This window comes from Nyctibius grandis, chromosome W (assembly GCF_013368605.1).
Source record: "Nyctibius grandis isolate bNycGra1 chromosome W, bNycGra1.pri, whole genome shotgun sequence".
Classification (NCBI taxonomy): domain Eukaryota; kingdom Metazoa; phylum Chordata; class Aves; order Nyctibiiformes; family Nyctibiidae; genus Nyctibius; species Nyctibius grandis.
The window spans coordinates 4827878-4849711 of NC_090694.1; the positions used below are offsets into that span (position 1 = coordinate 4827878).

At 49.1% G+C, this 21834-nt stretch overlaps 1 protein-coding gene across 1 annotated transcript; it reads left to right on the forward strand.

Moving 5' to 3' along the window:
* Nucleotides 1–565: 565 nt before the first annotated feature.
* On the forward strand, nt 566–20993 carry LOC137675650 (uncharacterized). The gene is made up of 3 exons (XM_068421834.1): nt 566–573; nt 19763–20722; nt 20966–20993. Exons 1-3 carry the CDS (start codon nt 566–568, stop codon nt 20991–20993), a joined length of 996 nt encoding a protein of 331 aa, XP_068277935.1.
* Nucleotides 20994–21834: the final 841 nt, after the last annotated feature.

The following is a 21834-nucleotide window of genomic DNA, read 5'->3' on the forward strand; positions in this document are numbered from 1 at the left end:
GAATATAACGGAAGATTGGCAAGGAGGATTGTAAACACACTCAAGTGACTTGCACCTGGGGTGTCGAAAAACGCATATATCATACTAGGAACTGTTGTTTAGTCTCGTGTGCTGGACAAGTAGAACATCTGCATTCAGATAACATAGGCCTGTGATAAGACTCAGAGCACCTAATTGTTCATGCCTGAGATTCCTGCCCTGCTGTGAAAAAGATCAAAGCGCAGTGGAAAACTGCCGCCTGCAAGAAACCCCTAATATACAGGCGAAAGCAGCAGGCCCGAAATCTCTCACTCTCTGTCTAGCAGGAACCGAGCTCCGCGGTGCCTGCGTCCCTGCTTGCGTGCCTTTGCCCCGGGTGCTGCTTCGGAGATCCCCTGGTTTGCGAGATAACGGGAATAAATTTGCTCTTTGCATTTTATCCGTGGTCTTGTGGCTGTTCCTGCGTCCTGCCTGTGTCAGCTCACACATTTTGGCGTAGTTGGCAGGATCCAGGAACAGCCATGCCATGGCTGAAAAAGAAGTCGGGGACTGGGGAGGCCGTGTCGGTGACTCCCTGCATTCCGGGATGGCCCAGTACTGAGGAATGGGCCCCCGTGGCCACTTTCCTGGCTACGCTGGCTCTGCCAGAAGCATGGCTTGAAATAGATGACAGGGTGGCGATGACACCCCAAGCAATTGACACGGCTGTGTGCGGGTTGCCATGGAAAAGGGCATCAGATTCTTCTCGTAAATTAGTGGGGAGATTGGGATGGTTGTTAGCTACTGGTCTTAGAGCTTTTCACCGTGAAAATGTTGCATTATGGAGTAGAGTGAGAGAATTAGAGAAGGAAGTCAGGACTTTACAGGATGCAAAGGTGATTGCGCAAGAAGTAATTACTATTCAAGCAGAGCGATGCTATGAGTTGCAAGATAATGTAGAGCGGTTGGTAGCACGTATTGCTAATAAACGAAGGGATAAATATGGAAAAAGTAAGGGTTCGATTTCCCAAGTTCGTGCTCTCACTGCAAAACGGTCATGGGATCCTGAGGAATGGGATGGAAATATTGAGAGTGAATCCTCGGACTCTGAGATTGAGTTTGAATTTGATCTGGACTTAAAAGGCAGGGAGGTGGTGGAAGCACGACCCCTCATACAAATGATGGGGCAGCAGGAATGAGCGGACGGGGGAGTGCAGGTCACATGTACTTACACTCCGAAAGAATTAAGGGAGTTTTTAGAGATCTATCAGCAGAAGAGCGGGGAAGGCATACTGTCATGGATTTTGCAAGCTTGGGACAGTGAGGCTGCATCTATTCATTTATTAGCAGGTGAAAAAGATTTTTTAAGCCCTATAGCCCATGATGATCAGATACAGCGGGGATATGCTCAGCTGCAAAGTGTCAGGGGCCCTGATGGGCGAGCCATTATTGCACCTACGCTGTATCAGTGGTTGTGTGCAGCAGTTTTAACAGCATATGCAGAACCTGTTGGATTAGTGTCGTCCCTTGTAAGCTGGTGCACATTGGAAGAAGGTATTAATTTGGTGCAGCAGATGGGGATGGCTCATGCGTTAGTTACGGGATCTAATCCAGACAGCACACCCGTAACGAGAAGTATCAAAATGCAGTTCTTGAGAGGAGCGCCTGCCTCACTAAAGCCCCTCATTATATCATCAGTGACAAATGCTACGAGTAATATAGGCGCCCTAACAGATACCTTAAGGGAAATTGGAGCTGTAATTTCAGGGCCATCTATTCGGGTGGTGAATAAAGGAAAGCCGGCAAAAGCAAAGGGGGTTACAGCACGGGTGACAAGAAAACAAATGTGGGATGATCTTATACAAGCCGGCATTCCACGATCAGAAATAGACGGGATCACAACATCAGAAATGTTCCGCAAATGGCAAAAGTTAGCATTTACGTGAAAAAGCCGACCACCCCCAGCCCCACCACCAACTCTGCGCCCACCCTCTGCCCCTCCTGCCACCGCAATGCATGACACTACTTGGCAAATGAACTATAAAGTGGCTGTCTTGGGGCGGGGGTGGGGGGGGGTTTACATGTATTAGCTCTGGTGAATACTGGAGCTGAAGTTACTGTATTGCATAGTATTGTTAATAATAAAGATGCCACATCACAGATCTGTGGATTGGGGGGGAATCTGACCCCTGACCTCCAAGCTAAGGTGACCTTAACAATAGAAAATGCTACACCATTTACTGCGACTGTGTTAATTGCCCCAATTAAAGAATGTATCTTGGGTATTGATGTGTTGACAGGACGAACAGTTGAAACTTCAAATGGTTGCTTCTGCTTTGGAACTTCGCAAGCAGGATTTGCCATTCGATCTATAACTGTCTTGCGTGGATTCCCGAAGTGGGATCCTGTTGTGCTGCCTGTGCCTGCCAAGGTGATAACAGTAAAAACAGTATCGTATTCTAGGGGGGGAGGAGGAAATTACCCAAACCAGATGGCACTTGGAGAATGACTGTATATTACAGAGAACTGAATAAAGTCCCCCACCCCCCCACCCCATGCAGTTACTGTACCAGACACGGTTACTCTTATAAAAAAAAAAAAAATCAGCAAAAGTTTACAACCCTGCAGAGTGGTGATAGACCTTGCTAATGCTTTCTTTTCGCTAGCCATTGCTTCAGAAAGCCAAGACCAGTTTGCCTTTACCTGGCGACAAAAACAATATACTTTCCAAGGTTTGCCTCAGGGATACAAACACAGTCCCTCCATCTGCCAACAAATGATAGCAGCTGATGTTGCCCTATGGTCAGGTACTGTTACTGTTTATCATTATATTGATAATCTATTGATTATGGCAGAGTCACAACAAGAAATTGCAGCTGCTGCGGGCAGAAAAGGCGGCACAGACTCTGAGATCGAGGATGCAAGGGCCTGAAGCCGAAAGGCCTACGTGGTTTTTTTTTTTTATTGTTATTCTACTACCCTATTTAACTGCTGTAATGCAGGAGCCGGACTATGCAGTTCAAGATAACAACAAACATTCCCTGTTTTCAGCTCTGTGTTCAGAACTGACCTTCAACACACGTTTACTTCTTTCATGCCTCAAAAGGCCCTGTGAACTGGTCTCGGCTCCTTTATCTTAAAAGCAAGCAAAACCAATTCTCAATGCAGTGTTCCCAAGCAAATCTTGTGCTCCCCAAGTAAAGCACAGCTGTTTGCAGGCCAAGGGTCTTCCACAGCAGCAGCTGCTGAATCACTGAAAGTGCATTTAAAGAACCAAGGCTGGGCAATTAATTCAAGAAAATACAGGGCCCTAGTACCACCATACAATTTTTGGGAATAGATTGGCATGTACTTCTCCTCTTCATTTACATCTTTTGTTGATATTGGATTCTCGAGTTCTTGTATTTCAGGCATCTTCGATGACTACCTGTACCTTATCTAGAGGAGATAGCATTGGAACGGTTTTATTGCTGTCACAAACCCAACATCGAATTGAAGTTCAATCTGAAAAAAGCACATGCCCTGGATACATTTCTGCAAGGCCAACATGTAAATACTTAGTTTTTGTGTAACTAACTCATCTGCTTTTTATATTAAGGGAAGATGAACAGTTGCAGATCTTTTAACTATGTGTTTCATTACCATGCCGGTATCACAGAATCACAGAATGTTAGGGATTGGAAGGGACCTCGAAAGATCATCTAGTCCAATCCCCCTGCCGGAGCAGGATTGCCTAGACCATATCACACAGGAACGCGTCCAGGTGGGTTTTGAATGTCTCCAGAGAAGGAGACTCCACAACCTCTCTGGGCAGCCTGTTCCAGTGTTCGGTCACCCTCACCGTAAAGAAGTTTTTCCTCATATTTATGCAGAACCTCCTGTGTTCCAGCTTGTACCCATTGCCCCTTGTCCTGTCAAGGGATGTCACTGAGAAGAGCCTGGCTCCATCCTCATGACACTTGCCCTTTACATATTTATAAACATTAATGAGGTCACCCCTCAGTCTCCTCTTCTCCAAGCTAAAGAGACCCAGCTCCCTCAGCCTCTCCTCATAAGGGAGATGTTCCACTCCCTTAATCATCTTCGTGGCTCTGCGCTGGACTCTCTCTAGCAGTTCCCTGTCCTTCTTGAACTGAGGGGCCCAGAACTGCACACAATATTCCAGATGCGGCCTCACCAGGGCAGAGTAGAGGGGGAGGAGAACCTCTCTCGACCTGCTAACCACACCCCTTCTAATACACCCCAGGATGCCATTGGCCTTCTTGGCTACAAGGGCACATTGCTGGCTCATGGTCATCCTGCTGTCCACTAGGACCCCCAGGTCCCTTTCCCCTACGCTGGTCTCCAACAGGTCTGCCCCCAACTTGTACTGGTACATGGGGTTGTTCTTGCCCAGATGCAGGACTCTACACTTGCCCTTGTTATATTTCATTAAATTTCTCCCCGCCCAACTCTCCAGCCTGTCCAGGTCTCTCTGAATGGCTGCGCAGCCTTCCGGTGTGTCAGCCACTCCTCCCAGTTTGGTGTCATCAGCGAACTTGCTGACAGTGCACTCTATTCCCTCATCCAAGTCATTAATGAATATATTGAATAGAACTGGTCCCAGTACCGACCCTTGAGGGACTCTGCTAGACACAGGCCTCCACCTGGACTCTGTCCCATTGACCACCACTCTCTGGCTTCTTCAGCCAGTTCACAATCCACCTGTCCTGGTTTGGCCCGAACCAGGCCAATTAGTCTTAGAGAAACCAAGGTCACTGCTAACTTCCTCACTGCTTATGAGTGAAGAGCCGAAGGGGGGTCGCACCTGCAGGGAGAAGCAGACAGGGCAGGTGACCCAGAATTGACCAACGAGGTATTCCATCCCATACACGTCATTCTCACTTTCCTATTTATCACTAACCCACTGCCTCCTGGAGGTGGGGCCCAGGAGGGAGGGGCTCTCCTGTCTCCCACTGATTGGTACCAGCTTTGCCAATTCTCCAGTTAAAAGCCTGCAGGTGTGATGGCAGGGGGAGCTATTGCATTTTCCCCTGTGCCTGTGCTGGGGGGAGCAACTCTGCCTGAGGAGGATTTCCAAGCTCTCGATCTTGGTTTTGTATATATTTGTATATATTTGATTATTTCTATTATTCTTATTATACTCTTTTTCATTACTATAGTTTATTAAAACTGTTTTAACTTTCCAACCTGTAAGTCTCTCTCCCTTTTCCCTTTCCCTTAGGGTGGGGGGGGGGAGAGGGTTAACAGAGAGCGTCTGCCACCGGGTTAATAGCCGGCCCAGCTTTAAACTGTGACACCACCTCACTATCCGATCATCCAGACCACACTTCCTCAGTTTAGCTGCGAGGATGCTGTGGGAGACCGTGTCAAACGCTTTACTGAAATCAAGAGAGACCACATCCACAGCTTTACCATCATCTATCCACCGGGTTATGTCCTCATAAAAGGCTATCAAGTTGGTTAAGCATGACTTCCCCTTGGTGAAGCCATGCTGAGTGCCCCTAATGATCCCCCTATCCTTGATGTGCCTAGAGACAGCACCAAGGACACGTTGTTCCATTACCTTTCCGGGGATGGAGGTGAGGCTGACCGGTCTATAGTTACCTGGGTCCTCCTTCTTGCCCTTTTTGAAGACTGGAATGACATTCGCTTTCCTCCAGTCCTCAGGCACCTCTCCCGTTGCCCACGACTTAGCAAAGATGATGGAGAGTGGCCTAGCAATGACTTCTGCCAGCTCCCTCAGCACCCGTGGGTGCATCCCATCAGGGCCCATGGATTTATGGATGTCCAGATTGCTTAATTGGTCCCTGACCCAGCCCTCATCAACCAAGACAGACTCCTCCTCTATCCTGACTTCCTCTGGGGCCTCAGGGGTCCGGGGCTCCTCAGGACAGCCTCCAGCAGTATAGACAGAGGCAAAGAAGGCATTCAGTAACTCCGCCTTCTTTTTATCCTCTGTCTCCAGGGCCCCCACCTCATTCATCAGTGGGCCTACATTGCCTCCAGTGTTGGTTTTACCTGCAATGTATTTGAAGAAGCCCTTTCTGTTGTCCTTGACCTCTCTTGCAAGGTTGAATTCCAAGGAGGCCTTAGCTTTCCTAGTTGCCTCCCTACATCCTCTGACAACAGACTTATATTCCTCCCAAGTGGCCAGCCCCTCCTTCCATGATCTGTACACTCTCTTCTTCCACTTGAGTTTGCCCAGCAGTTCCCTGTTTAACCATGCAGGTTTCCTGGTACCCTTTCTTGACTTCCTACCTGCTGGGATGCTCTGATCTTGAGCTCGGAAGAAGCAGTCCTTGAATGCTAACCAACTATCTTGGGCCCCCTTACCTTCTAGTACCCTGTCCCATGGGATTTCCCCTAGCAATTGCTTGAAAAGGCCAACGTTGGCCCTCCTGAAGTCCAGGGTTGTGATTCTGCTAGCTATTCTGGTCCTGCCACATGAGATCCTGAACTCTACCATCTCATGGTCACTACAACCAAGGCTGCCCTCAACCTTCACCTCTTCAACCAGACCCTCCTTGTTAGTGAGGATAAGATCCAGCAGCGCTCCTCTCCTAGTTGGCTCATCCACCATTTGCATCAGAAAGTTATCATCAATGCACTGGAGGAACCTCCTGGACTGAGGATGGCTGGCTGAGTAGGCCTCCCAGCAAATATCAGGGTAGTTGAAATCCCCCATGACAACCAGGCCCTGTAATTGAGAGACTGCTCTCAGCTGCCTGTAGAAGGCCTCATCAGCCTCCTCATCCTGATCCGGTGGCCTGTAATAGACACCCACAACAGTATCACCCCTGCCAGCCTGCCCCTTAATTCGCACCCACAAACTCTCAACTCGCTCCTGATCCGCCCCTGGACAGAACTCAATACATTCTAGCTGCTCACTCACATAAAGAGCAACTCCACCACCTCTCCTTAGTGGCCTGTCTTTCCTGAACAGGACATAGCCATCCATGACCACATTCCAGTCATGCGAGGTGTCCCACCAAGTCTCAGTAATTGCCACTAGATCACAGCCCCCCGACCGAACATGGATTTCTAACTCCTCTTGTTTATTCCCCATGCTGCGTGCATTGGTGTACAGGCATTTCAGGGAGTGAGCTGAGCACACCGATTTCACCCCAGGGGGATGGGAGGCCTCCTGGTCTACCTCAACACTAGAGCGTTGCCCCAGTGGTGCAAGCCCAGCTACTACCCCATCCCCCTTCGAATCTAGTTTAAAGCTCTCCGAATGAGCCCTGCTAATTCCTGTCCCAGAACCCTTTTGCCCCTATGACATAAGCCTTTCCCATGTGTTACTGTCAGGTCTGGTGTCTTATAAAACCAGGCATTATCAAAGAACCCAAAGCCCTGCCTGTAGCACCAGTCTCGTAGCCAGGCATTAATAGAGAGAATCCTACTATTCCATCCCACGTCATCACCTGAAAGTGGAAGGAGGGAGGAGAAAACAACTTGTGCCCCAGACTCTTTCACCAACCGTCCTAGGGCCTTGTAGTCTTTCTTCATCCCCCTCAGACAACGGGATGCAGCTTCTTCCCCACCTGTCTGGAAGATCAGCAGGGGGTAGTAGTCTGTGGCCTTCACCAGGTTGGGGAGTTGCCTGGTGATATCCCTGATTCGGGCTCCAGGCAGGCTGCAGACCTCCCTGTGATGGGGGTCAGCTCTGCATATTGGGCCCTCAGATCCCTTTAGGAAGGAGTCTCCAACCACTAAAACTCTTCTCTTCTTCCTTGTGGAGGAGGTAGCTATATGCCTGTCAGGTTTTTCTGACTGAGGTGGGACCTCTGATATAGGTTGCCTCTCTACCACATCCCCATTGGACTGGCTGTATTCCACCAGGGCCTCATGTCTATTTCTCAGAGGCACCTGGGGAGGCGAGGTAGGCAAGGAGGACACTCGCTTTTTGCCACGGCCATAAACTTGCCTCCACTCACTCCTCTCCTCTAGGTTATTGTTTTCCACCTGAGAGGGGCAGAGTACAGGGGCCCCTCGATCCTGGGAGCTCTCTGGCAGGTGCTCCCATTTTTGTTGCAGGGAAGGCAGAGCCTGGCTCCACCAGTCTATCTCCATTTCAGCCTCCCTAATGCTCCTAAGCCTTTCTACTTTGGCTTGAAGCCTTTCAACCTGGCTTTGCAGCTCTGCCGCTCGGCCGAGCAGATCATCTACCTGCTCACAGCGCACACAGCCCCCTGTCACCAGGGAGACGCTGTGGCATTCCCTGCAGCCTGCGACCTGCACAATTGCCTCCTTCTGTGGGAGCTCTGTCTGGGTTCCCACATCCATTTTGGTCTTCTTCTGCCGGGTGGAGACCATTGTTCTTTCACTGAGCTGGTAACTACCTCCTGGTGACACCTCCTGGTTCAGAGTTTCTTGGCGCCTTCCTTGCCTTGTGCACTGGGAGAGAGTCAGCGCCCTCCCCAACGAGCTGCAAACGGCTGTGGCCTCCCCCGCCCCGGGACACACACAATCACTGCTTACTCACAGTAGCTGTATTATACAATTATATTATGCTAAGTGATTGTGATATTAATGTTTTTCCTTTGCTATTTTTTCTGAGTAGGTAACGACTGTATGCCAATGAACATTACAACATTGTTTGACAATGGACTATTTCCTCCTCCAACACCATAAATGCAACCTCAACATCACTGATGAATCAGCCAGCACAGAGGACAACATTCAACATCTCCAGGACTTATAGCAACCAATGGAACAATCTACTGATGGTGCCTGGCTGGCTGAGTGGTTTCATTCCCTGGCAGGATGACTGGGACACTTGATTTACAATATTATTCTATAGATATATATGTTTATTAGTTTTCCTATATGTATTTATTGTGTGCCTCTGTATATTACTCTGTTCTATACCCCGCAAGCCCAAATGTACACGTCCAGCTTCATACTCCCCAGGAGAAGCGGTCTCTTGAGCGAGGGGGTGGAATGTGGGAATATAACGGAAGATTGGCAAGGAGGATTGTAAACATGCTCAAGTGACTTGCACCTGAGGTGTCGAAAAACACATATATCATACTAGGAACTGTTGTTTAGTCTCGTGTGCTGGACAAGTAGAACATCTGCATTCAGATAACATAGGCCTGTGATAAGACTCAGAGCACCTAATTGTTCATGCCTGAGATTCTTGCCCTGCTGTGAGAAAGATCAAAGCGCAGTGGAAAACTGCCGCCTGCAAGAAACCCCTAATATACAGGTGAAAGCAGCAGGCCCGGAATCTCTCACTCTCTGTCTAGCAGGAACCAAGCTCCGCGGTGCCTGCGTCCCCGCTTGCGTGCCTTTGCCCCGGGTGCTGCTTCGGAGATCCCCTGGTTTGCGAGATAACGGGAATAAATTTGCTCTTTGCATTTTATCCGTGGTCTTGTGGCTGTTCCTGCATCCTGCCTGTGTCGGCAGGGAAAGCCCTGGAATTTCATTCCGCTCTGCTCCTTCTGACGTCCCTGCTGGGTCCAGCCTCAGGCAATGCCCAGGAGAGACTTTGTCCCCAGGGAAGCTACTGAGCTGTCCCCAACTGATACCAGAGGGTTTAGTAAAAGTAAGCGTCAAAGTAGGCCCTAAAAGGCCTACTCTGTATAACCTTTAGACAGAATCAACTTTTCTTTCAGCAATTTTCCTTTCAGCTAAAATAACAGCACGTTCTGAAGCTAACGGCATGTTTTGAAGACAGGGTCTACCTCTGGGACTGATAAGACTTCGAGTTATAGTCATCACTGATTCTTGCTTGCGCTTAGTCTTAGAGAATCCAAGGTCTCTGTTAAATTCCTCACTAATTACAAAGAAGGGCCAGAGATAAGCAAGACTGTGAACAACATCTTTGTAGTGTCTTAAATGACTTGATTCACAGCTCTGGCGCCAGGAGTAGAGATAAATCCTGTAAGAATCAGAACAGTATCTTCTCCTTGGAGCCACCTGCATGTGTCAACAAAAAGGCCTCGACTACCCTTGCGCAGAAGCGGGGTTATACAGCAGACAGCATCACTATGAGGGGATTACAACCACTAGAGACCACCAGAGCCCACCCAAGACCCCTTCCCCAATTTAGTAAGCATGCGCAAAGACAATTGCATAATATATTAGCATATGCATAAGGTTTCTTGGAATAGGTGGGCTTTTCTTGGCAATTGTATGAATATTCAGTTTTCTATAATGTATATAATGAGTATGCTTTTGTCCCTGGGTGTGCATGCTAGGAGGAGAGATCCCCCATGCACCCAGTGTTGCAATAAACCAATGTCGGCTTTCGAAACTGTCATTTGGTTTAGAGAGTTTTCTTGGTTACTGTTTTCCAGTAACACAACCACCTGGAAGTTGGGGGCAGTCAAGCCCTGAGTTTGCACCAGTGACTATTTGCAGAGCATCCGCATCACAAGGAGTGCAGCAGCTCCTCCACTTAATGGTTAGTCTGGCCCAATTCCCATCCTAGCCCCTCTCTCCAGGACTTTTGCCCACAGGAGAGGTTATGTTTAACTCTGGCCACTGCTTGTAATCCCTTCTCTAACCCCATTCCCACCTTCTCCCATCACTCCCTCCCCCACAGTTCCCTTGCGACCATTTCACAGCTCCTTTATGTTTTGGGCTCTGTTGCTTCGATTGCTTCACATCCAGTGGGTCAACCAAGATCAGGACTCATTTATGAGAGATGCTGTACATGCAGAGAGCATCCCTGCCCTGGGAGCCTACAGCTAGCTCAACAAGCCATGGTTTATCCTGGGGTTAGGAAGAACAGAGACCCAGAGAGAGGTGGTAACTTGCCCCATGTCGCACAGAGGACCCCGTGTAAGGAGCAGTCCCAACCCAGGTGCGACCATGGCCCCACATAAGGCATGTGGAGTGCTAAAAACAAGACAAACTAAGCGTAGCTGGCATAAAATTCATGTAGTATATTGAACTGTAATGATTCTGACAATAAAGCAACCCGATAAATATTATGAAATGAAAACAGCCCTCTGGGAGCATTTGCTATCAGTTGCTGAGAGCTGGCATTTGTGCAGCAGATTATGAGCGAGACAGGTTCGCTCTGGCTTTTCTTCTTTCCCTTTTAAGTGCAGAATGAAAAGAGCTCTCTGGAGTGCATGTTGGGGGGAGACCCCCTCCCCTTTGCGCTTGGGCACTGTTAGAAAGGGAGAAAAAGAGGCAAGCGAGCTGGGGAAGGCTGTGCAGCAAGTGGGAGAGGAGTGTGGGTGCCTGCCATGCAACTCCTGTCCTTGCAAGCAGTGACAGCTCCACTGGTGTCCCTCTGGTCCAGCCTGCAGAATTAGAGATCCCTCTCCAGCCCTGAAACACTCTGTCCTGGTTTCCTGGGGATAAAATTTATAGAATCAAGTTTCCGTTAGATTTTTGTTTCAGTTTGTGGCCAGCCATGGTGATCAAGGCCATTAGCAGTTAAATCCAGGGCAGCTGACCCAGGCTCTTCTCTTCTCCCTCTTTCTCATTCTTAATGATTGCTATTCCTGGAGCAACTTGCTGCAACTCTGTGGGCTAAGTATAATTTTGTGTGTTTTGTGTTAGCATTGATATTGGTTTCTTTATTTTATTAAATCTGTTTAAGTTTAACCCATGAGTCTCTCTCCTTTTCTCAATTCCCTTCCTTGGTCAGGGAAGGGACATTGGGTGAGAGAACAACTGGTTATTGTTTAGCCTCGGGTGCAGGCTAAATGAAGACACTCATATCCCGTGGCTGATGCATGGTGTGGGTCTCCTGCCCCAGCATGTGGCGAGGAGAGCTGGCTGGTGTGTGGGGCTGAACAGTGGGATCCAGGGTGGGTTTGTCCACGCTTGAGGAACTTGGCACAGTGGGAGGACGGTGTTTACCATTGGCATCTTGCAAAGCTACAGCCCTAGCCTTCCTGCCTCCCTATCCCTTACTCAAGCATGGGTGTGTCATTTGACACTAAGGGAACAGACAGGTTCCAGGGGTTGGCAGCAGGGGATACCAATCACAGGTGACTATAAATGCTCCTTGGCTGGTGCGGCACATGGACCAGCTCTCACCTGGGTCCCATTGGATTGGTGCTGTGAAGATGGGTGGGCTGATGTGCTCCAGGTTGTTACTTGGCACTGCTTGGTGGAAAGCCTCACCCAGTTTCCCTGGCCTTTGCCTCCCGTAGCTCTGGTCATGGTGTCCACACTTCACCACCTGGATTTTCTTTTCCCATTTTCCCTGTCCTCCTTTTCACTCAGTGCCCCATGGGCTGCTCAGCCAAGCCAGCTCACCTCTCCCTGGCCTGGTTTATCCCTGATGCTGTGCAGGCAGAGGGTATGAGCTGGGGACCGTGTAGCACAGGGGAGTCCCCGCTCCTGCTCCCAAGCCAATGCTGACCATGTGCCTGAGCAGCCAAGCCAGGCTCTGGCCTCCCTTATGCGTAACTCCATGCTCCAGGGCATGCACTCCCCTTGGTTTCATTGGCTGATGCCTGCTGCTTCTTGAATCTGGCTAATTAACCCAGCTGTCAAGAACTGATAAGGTTCCACCAGAGGGGGGGGTTCACCAGCTACGATTGATCAGATCGCAGCTCTCCTTGGTCAGCCCCGCCCAGCCGGCACGGGTCAGAGCCCCCTAAAAACTTCACAGTCAGCCCCACCCGTATGGGTTAGAGCCCCCTAAAAATAATTTCCCCCCCCCTTTCCCTCCCGGTGCACTTGGGAGCAGCAAAGGATTCCCCTCCCCTATGAAAGGGTTCTTAGTTGATCCTTGAGACAAAGATAAAGCACAAACGAGGCACGGTATTGATTCACAGTTGGCTATGTTTACTTGGAGAATGATAAGTGGATAACAATATTTTGTGAAAGAGGAGGAAAGACACAGAAAAGAAACCAAGAAGGAAAAATAGACTGAGATTACGGACAGTATAGCAAGGATAGGATAGTCACCACCCAGGATCCAGCGGCATCCCACAGGTCCTCTGTTTGTCTTCGGTGTTCAGTCTTCTGGTGATGGTCCGGCACCGTGTGTCGGGGGGTGGTCTTCCTTTATACCATGTAGGTAAGGGAGTGGGTTTCGTCATCTTGACAACGGTGTCTTGACAACGGTGTGGCTACAGTTTTGCATATGCACATACATCTCATGCGCTATTTACACATCTTAGGCCTTGCTTATCACTCGGAGTAAACAGGATGTTCTTGGTGGGCTGCTTGCTCAGCCCGGACAATGGTCGGCGACTGATAAGCAGAAGAGTGGTGTGCTGCATCAACAAGCTTGTGGATTCCACAGTTCTGAGGTCTTATCAGTCAAGCCGGCGCACACAAGCAAACTTTGAGACAATCGCTTTACGTTTCAGTCTCTCACACCCGGTTCCCAGTGAGAGCCTTTCTACTGCCACTAGTTACAGGAACACCAGCCTGCGAGATAAGTGTGATGGACTGATCCCTACCTGTGGTTTCTAACAAGGATGGACAAGCTCTCAGGGGGTGAGAGGGGGGTAAGGGAATTCCTCATAAATTCAAGACATGAATCAGATGGTCAAGGTGTCTCTTCTGGTATGAGGAATAGGGTCCATTGGATGAAGCTAGGTAGAGCTAGGTTTCAAAGCAAACAAGTAGCCCTTCCTGCAACAGGCAGTGGATGTTCAGCATCCTTATCACAGATGCTAAGAGCTCATCCTGACTGCAGGGAAGACTAGACAATTTTATAGAAAAGAGAGGTTCATAGTTACATGGGAATTACATCTTGCTCAGGAAGCCCCTGAGCTGAGCAGCTGCTGCGTCTTCAGTGAACACCGAAATACTGGCAAAAGAGGGCCAGTGTCAGCAAACCTTGGTGCTGACCTGGGGTCCTCCAGAGCATGAACCCTCCCGTACCACTCCTCAGCTGGTCCCTCTTCCTCTCTGCCTTCAGCTATCACCATTTCAGCAAAATCTTATCTTCTGCAGACTTGAGGCAGGGCACCAAACACTGAGAGTCATTGCTTGGGCACTGCTGGCATGTTTGCCATGAACATCTCCATATTAATAAAAGAAACAAGTTTAGAAACTGCTGCAATGTAACAAGAGATGTCCTAAAGCATGTTTTATCTCATTGAGTGCACCCAGACTGAGCTTGGCTCTTTCAACAGCCTCATTTTTCCGAGCAGCAGCTGATTGCGATTTACAAAGTGACATCTCCAGAGCTCTGGGTTCTTTTTTTTTTTTTCTGTTTTTTTGTTGTTGTTGTTGTTTTTAATTTCAGAGAGCTTTCCTGCAAACAGCTTGGACAGGAATGAAAAAGAAAAAAGAAATAATAGTTATCCCTCACTGGGGAAAAAGGATAAAATAACTCCATCTATTGTGGGCATTTCGTAGACTAATGCTATGACCGACCGCTGAGTACATGACAAGAATGGGCCTGACTCTGCTCTCAGATATTTACTAGAATAAATTTGAAGTATCTGTGCTAGAGTCAATAGTTATTATGCTGGATTTTTGTCAGTGCGACTGATAGCAATTGAAGGTTTTTTTCAAGGCATTTCCAAAAAAAACCCATTCCTGCTGGCTAAAGAGATACACTTCTTTGCTAACTGGAAATAATCCTATGCATTTTGATATCAGCATCTGCTAAATAAGTCCAGGGCTGTGTATTAATGAAGGTGCTGCAAGAACTTTGGAGGACAGCCTCAGAATTCAAAATGACGGGGATGGATTGGAGGGAGTGTCTGGAATCAGCCAGATGAAATTTAGTAAAGAGAGCACAAGGTGCCACATTTTGGAGGGATAAATGAATGCATGAATGCGTAGACGGGGGAGCAGGATGGCAGGAAAGGATCAGTGGGTTGAGATGGATCACTAACTTAGCATGAGTCAATAGTGTGATGGTTTAGCAAAAAGGGCAGCTCACCTCCTGGGATGCATTAATGTTGGATGTTTAATGTGAGCCATGGAAAGCTGAAATTCTGCTTTGTCTGAGATGTGTCCAGGTCTGAGCACTGCAGCTGAGGGCACCTGCAGATGAACTGGAGAACAACAACAGTGTGTTTGAACTGAGAGATGCTAAATTGGGCCAGAAATCAACATTTCCTTCCTGTGAAAACATGTTTTTCAGGGGGAGAAAATGAAGGGCATTGGTTTGACAGTAAAGCGTTTGACACGGTCTCCCACGGCATCCTCGCAGCTAAACTGAGGAAGTGTGGTCTGGATGATCGGGCAGTGAGGTGGATTGTGAACTGGCTGAAGGAAAGAAGCCAGAGAGTGGTGGTCAATGGGACAGAGTCCAGTTGGAGGCCTGTGTCTAGCAGAGTCCCTCAAGGGTCGGTACTGGGACCAGTACTATTCAATATATTCATTAATGACTTGGATGAGGGAATAGAGTGCACTGTCAGCAAGTTCTCTGATGACACCAAACTGGGAGGAGTAGCTGACACACCGGAAGGATGCGCAGCCATTCAGAGAGACGTAGACAGGCTGGAGAGTTGGGCGGGGAGAAATTTAATGAAATATAACAAGGGCAAGTGTCGAGTCCTGCATCTGGGCAAGAACAACCCCATGTACCAGTACAAGTTGGGGACAGACCTGTTGGAGAGCAGCGTAGGGGAAAGGGACCTGGGGGTCCTAGTGGACAGCAGGATGACCATGAGCCAGCAATGTGCCCTTGTGGCCAAGAAGGCCAATGGCATCCTGGGGTGTATTAGAAGGGATGTGGTTAGCAGGTCGAGAGAGGTTCTCCTCCCCCTCTACTCTGCCCTGGTGAGGCCGCATCTGGAATATTGTGTGCAGTTCTGGGCCCCTCAGTTCAAGAAGGACAGGGAACTGCTAGAGAGAGTCCAGCGCAGAGCCACGAAGATGATTAAGGGAGTGGAACATCTCCCTTATGAGGAGAGGCTGAGGGAGCTGGGTCTCTTTAGCTTGGAGAAGAGGAGACTGAGGGGTGACCTCATTAATGTTTATAAATATGTAAAGGGCAAGTGTCATGAGGATGGAGCCAGGCTCTTCTCAGTGACATCCCTTGACAGGACAAGGGGCAATGGGTGCAAGCTGGAACACAGGAGGTTCCACATAAATATGAGGAAAAACTTCTTTACGGTGAGGGTGACCGAACACTGGAACAGGCTGCCCAGAGAGGTTGTGGAGTCTCCTTCTCTGGAGACATTCAAAACCCACCTGGACGCGTTCCTGTGTGATATGGTCTAGGCAATCCTGCCCCGGCAGGGGGATTGGACTAGATGATCTTTCGAGGTCCCTTCCAATCCCTAACATTCTGTGATTCTGTGATTCTGTGGTTTCTAAAGGACTCGGCCCACTTCTGAAAATGGACCTCAGGCTCCTCTGAGTTCGAGTCTATGGGACAATGTCCCCCACTTCTTGCTATTTCTGTCCCTCAGACCCTTCTCCCAGATCATTAGGCCCTGCCTTGATGGGATCCCATCCTTTGACATACCTGGTTTATTTTGGGGATGTCTTATCATGGAGAGCAAACCATCCTCACCTTTTTTGTAGGGTATCCCCATTCCTACTTGCATTCCTTGGGTTCACCCGGATACCCGACAAGAAATGGGCTCCTTGACTGGCTTCTGGACAGGGAGTCTGGCTTCAGCGTTCATGCTCCGGGCTTTTCCTCTGCTTTATTCCTTTTAAAAGTGAAGGGACTTGTAAAAGGGGCTTCTGGGCCAACAACGTGGCTTGTTTTTGACATGCACTCTGAGGCAGTCTGAGGCAATGTTTGGGAAAAGGGTAACCTGGGCAGCAGACACATCACCTTTCTCCTACTGCCCCTGAGACCTGTGTTCAGGTTCCCAAGGACAAATAGCAATAAAACAGAAAACAACTATTTATATATGGAAGTGGAACTGCTTTGGGGGTTGAGCCTTTCCCACCGGAGAACAACCAGCTCCTCAGTTGCAGAAAAACCTGGTTCATTATCCGCTGCTTGACGAAAGCAAGAGGCAGACTTTTCTGCACCTATGGATTAAGCTTTTCTTTTGGCAATATTAGGACAAACCTGCAGGAGGTCTCTTGAAATCAGAGGGGTGGATTATCTTGATAATAAAAGCAATCAGAATCTGTCCTGCCCAGGATATTTAAATGGCACCACTGACTACATGAGTGTCAGGGATGTGACTGTGGGACTGGTGTGGGCAGGGTTTTTCACAGGGTTTGTGGCAGTGCTTGGGGATCCAGCTCTGCAGAAGGAGGGAGGATGGGCAGGATGTCCTGTTGTCACGGTTTAAAGCTGGGCCGGCTATTAAACCTATGGCAGATGCTCTCTGTTAACCCTCCCTCCCCCCACAAAGGGAAAGGGAAAGGGAAAAGGGAGAGAGGCTTCCGGGTTGGAAAGTTAAAACAGTTTTAATAAACTATAATAATGAAAAAGAGTATAATAACAATAATAGAAATAATCAAATATATACAAATATATATACAAAACCAAGATTGAGCTCCCCTGAAGTCAGCCACGTCACCACCGGCACTGCAGGGCAGGCTCCGGGAAGGCCCAGGCTGGGCCTAGCAACGGTCGAGAGCTGGATTCAGGGATGCACGGATCGGGATCGGGGGCAGCAGGAAAACAGACGGAGTCCTCTTTGGACACCAGCCATAGCAGAAAGAGAGCGAGACCCTCGTGATCCCCCCGCTTTATACTGAGAATGACGTGTATGGGATGGAATACCCTCGTTGGTCAATTTTGGGTCACCTGCCCCGTCCGCTCCCCCCTGCAGCTGCGACCCCCCTTCGGCTCTTCACTCGTAAGCAGTGAGGAATTCAGCAGTGACCTTGGTTTCTCTAAGACTAAGTACAGCAAGAGCCTTACTGCACAACATCCCTACCGGTGCCTCAGTGATAACTACAAACTTCGAGCGTTATCAGTCCTGGAAGCAGACAGTGTCTGCAAAACATGCAGTTAGTTTCAGAAAGTGCAGTTACTTAGAGGAGACTTAGCTGAAAGTAAAAATCACTGAAAGGAAAATTGGCCCGGTTTAGGCCAAACCAGGACACCTGTGCCCCTGCCCACCCTGACCCCATAGTGCAACTGCATGGGGTAGACAAGGAAGCACAGCAGCAAAGCAGTACAAGACTGAATGCCCACCCTGGGAAAAGAGCAGCCTAGAGCATGATTTGTCTCCACCAGCAGTGACTAAGATAGGCCAGATGAACCATCTCCCCGAAGGGCTTTATTTCTCCTTCCCTTAATTGTGCCCATCTCTCCACTCCTGCACTGAGGGCACCCACACATGCAGCTCCGCTCCAGGGTCCCAGCACCCCAGGTACAGTCCCACTCCCTATACTGGCCTCAGCGAGTCCTCCCCACTGCTCCTCCTCCTTGCCAGCATCCTGGCACTGCTATCGCAGCCATCCAGAGCATGCCTCTGGCTGGAAAACAAACCTGCCCTCATCCAGACACCCAGGTCATGCATGGCACCCTGCATATGCCATCTCACCAGCCCTGTCCAGGGGGTAGCCAGGGTTGGGGGCTGTGGGAATCTGGCCCTTCCTTTTGAGCATTGTCTCAGAAATCGTAAACCACGTGCTCGGGCGACATCTTATGGCGGCTGCCTGGAATGCCTGAGCCTGGCAACGTGGGATGGCGCAATAAGCTAGGCGCCCGCCCTCCACCCGCCTCCGGATGCGTGTCTCCGGTGACAGCCTGGCAAGGGACCAATCCTACGGCGCAGGAACCGGACATGTCCCGCCTTCGGACCTGTGATTGGTGCGAACTGTTGACTGACGGCTCCCAGTCACATGACTCTGCCGAAAAACTCTATAAAAGAGGCTGGATCACTTCAACACGTGGGACCCTCACCGCCATCTTCCAAGTAGGAAGCGGGACACCGCTGGATCTCAGGGTGGTGAATATTTTCTTTTTCTTTCTCTTTCAACTGTTTTCTCTGTTTCTTTCTTTCTTTTATCTCTCTCTCTTTCTTTTCCTTGAATATTGAGTTGCCTCAGTGTTGGACCTAATAAAGTCAGAGCCAAGTTTGTTGATACCGTGCCTCGGTTGTGCTTTGTCTGAACTCAAGGATCACGAATCTTTAATATTTCGGGTCAGGATTTTTTGGGGGTGCTTTACCTGCAGGCAGGTTAAGCATACCGGGTGTTCGCATTGAACCAGGCACGCCGCACGTGGGCTGCACTGGAATTATTTATATTTTTGGCGGGCCCTGCGCGCGGGCTGTCTGCATTGAACCAGGCACGCCGCACGTGGGCTGCACTGGAATTACTAATTAGGCGGGTCTCTCTCTCTCTCTCTCTCTCGGGGAGCAGGGGACGGGGATTGTCTGCATTTTATTTCTAGATTTGCTCCTTTTTTGACTAATTAGGCGGGTCTCTCTCTCTCCCTCTCTCTCTCTCGGGGGGAGCGGACGGGGGGCGGCTGTCTGCATTTTATTTCTAGATTTGCTTTAGAGGCGGACCTTAAATCCGGAACCCGACATTTATAAATTGGCGTAGTCGGCAGGATCCTTGAGTTTTCAGAAGGTATCAATAACCTAGAGAGGATGGGTGCAATTCTGAGTGCATTTGATGTAACGCAAGAGCAGGAGTTGGAGGACTCGGCACAGACGCCGCAGGCAAAAGAGCTTTTGGTGCGGTTGTTGCAAGATCGGTTGGTAACTTTAGAGGAAAGAAACTGTGAATTGGAGGAAAGGGTTAAAACTCTGCAGGATGAAGTAGAGAATGAGCGGGAGAACGTAAGGTGTTTGCAGGAGGCTTTTGTGGAGAACTTACGTGCTTGTGACTGCAGAGGGCGACAGAGTCGTGCACAGGCAGCTGATGCAGCCCCGTCCCCTGGTGATGATCACAAAGGGGATGGTTTGTACCGCAAGGGGGAACCAGAGGAAGCGGGGACACGATGTGATTTACCGCAGGGTCCTACGCAACCCCTTCGACCGCTGGTTAAGGTCGAATATGCTTATGAGGATAGTGAGGACCATAATCCTAAGATGGTTACTAAGGAGGTGCCGTACACAGCAGCTGAATTGGCTAAGTTGAAAAGGGATTTTTCACGCAGTCCAAAGGAGTCTGAGACAGAGTATGTGTGGAGAGTGTCGTTGACTGGTGGTGATCAGATTCTGTTGAGTGAAAGAGAAGCTGAGGGATATTGGGGACCTGGAGTGTTTTTGACTACTGGTGATAATAGAGCCCCTTGGTCTCTCACTCAGCGAGCAGCTTATTGGGCTGGAGGTTTGAATCCCTTGGAGAGGGGAGATCCTCTTGCGCTTACAGGCTCGGTGGATCAGCTTGTGGAGAATGTGCACAAGGCGGCTTGTTTGCAAATGATGTATGATCGGGAATTGAAGCTTAGGCAGGAATCCCCAATGATGATACCAGTAGATCCTGAGAGGATGACTCCCCTGGTTAGAGGTTTGCCTGATTCATTGAAACCCTTAGGAATTCAATTGCAAGGTACTATCAGAAATACCCCTCAGAGTGCACGGGTGACAGCTGCTTTAACTGGAGTTTTAACCCCGGATCGCCGTACCCCAGAACAGAAGGTGTGGACTTGGGGGGAAGTAGCTCAAGAATTGATTAACTATGGGCGAAAATATGGTCCCGTGAAATCGGAATCTAAAACTGTGAGGCGTGCGGAGGCGAAGTTTCCTCCAACAAGGCCCTCTCCCCCGAACCCGGTGAATTCAAAGAAAGATACTATATCTCACAGGAAAGCATTGTGGTTGATAGGAAAACATAAGGGAATACCCCTGAAGTGTATGAATGGGCTTAATACAGAACAGTTGGAGAAAATGGTACTAGGGTGGTCAGAGAGAGGCACGAAAGTAATTACCACTGATGAGGGATGGGTGATTAAACCACCAGAAAAACCACCAGCTAGTGTCCCTGGGGGAAGGTGCGAGATTCCCTCTGCCCCACCTTGGGTGGAGCAGGAGGTAGTTTTTAAATCTTCCCCCAGAAGGGAGGAAAACTAGTTCCTTCGCCCATCTCTCGTGAGCGGATGGGCGAAGGGTGGATGCACATTAGACAGCTCACCCTCACCCCTCGAGGTGATTTGATTTCATATTGTGTGGTGGGACCTAAACAAATACCTATTCCTTTTGTAGTGGACACTGGTGCTCAAATCTCTGCTATACAGGAGGATGATGCCCATCGATGTGGACTAAAACCTTCAAAAAAATCCCTGATGGTGTCAGATGCATTCGGGAATGTTAAGGCACAGACGTTAGTGCGAACCTCTCTCAGACTCCCTGGGGAAGACACACCGATTACTGTAGAAATGGTAATGGGAGAATTCCCTTCAAATCTATTGGGAATGGATGTCTTAAAGGGCCGTAAGTGGACAGACAATAAGGGAGGTAACTGGATATTTGGAGTTGCCAAACTAAATTTGAGACTCCTGATTCCAGCCCCTCCCCTTCCCCCATCTGCAGTGACTAATGTGAAACCATATTCTCTACCCCTGGGAGCCAGAGAGGGCATAGCCCTTGTTTTGACAGAATTGCGGGAACAAGGAATTATAGTTCCCACGCACTCGCCTTACAACTCTCCGGTATGGCCAGTACGAAAACCAAATGGAAAATGGCGACTGACGATTGATTATCGTCGATTGAATGCCAATACAGGACCCCTAACTGCTGCTGTGCCTAACATTGCTGAACTCATTAGTACCATTCAGGAGCAAGCCCACCCTATTTTGGCAACTATTGATGTTAAAGATATGTTTTTCATGGTTCCTCTCCAACCAGAGGATCAGGCTCGCTTTGCCTTCACTTGGGAAGGACAGCAATATACATTTACAAGGTTACCTCAAGGGTTTAAACACTCCCCAACTCTGGCACACCATGCCCTGGCCAGGGAGTTGGAACAAATCCCTCTGGAAGAGAATGTCAAAACTTATCAATACATTGATGATGTGCTAATAGGGGGAGACCAAATTGAATCTGTGGGCAGGATGCAATCAGCAATTATCGCACACCTGGAAGGGTTGGGATTGCAAGTTCCACC

Bases quoted from the DNA above. Each gene is read 5' to 3' on its own strand.
- LOC137675650 (XM_068421834.1), top strand. The intron at 20,723-20,965 runs GTGCGAGATTCC...TCTGCTATACAG, and splicing joins GCTAGTGTCCCTGGGGGAAG to GAGGATGATGCCCATCGATG.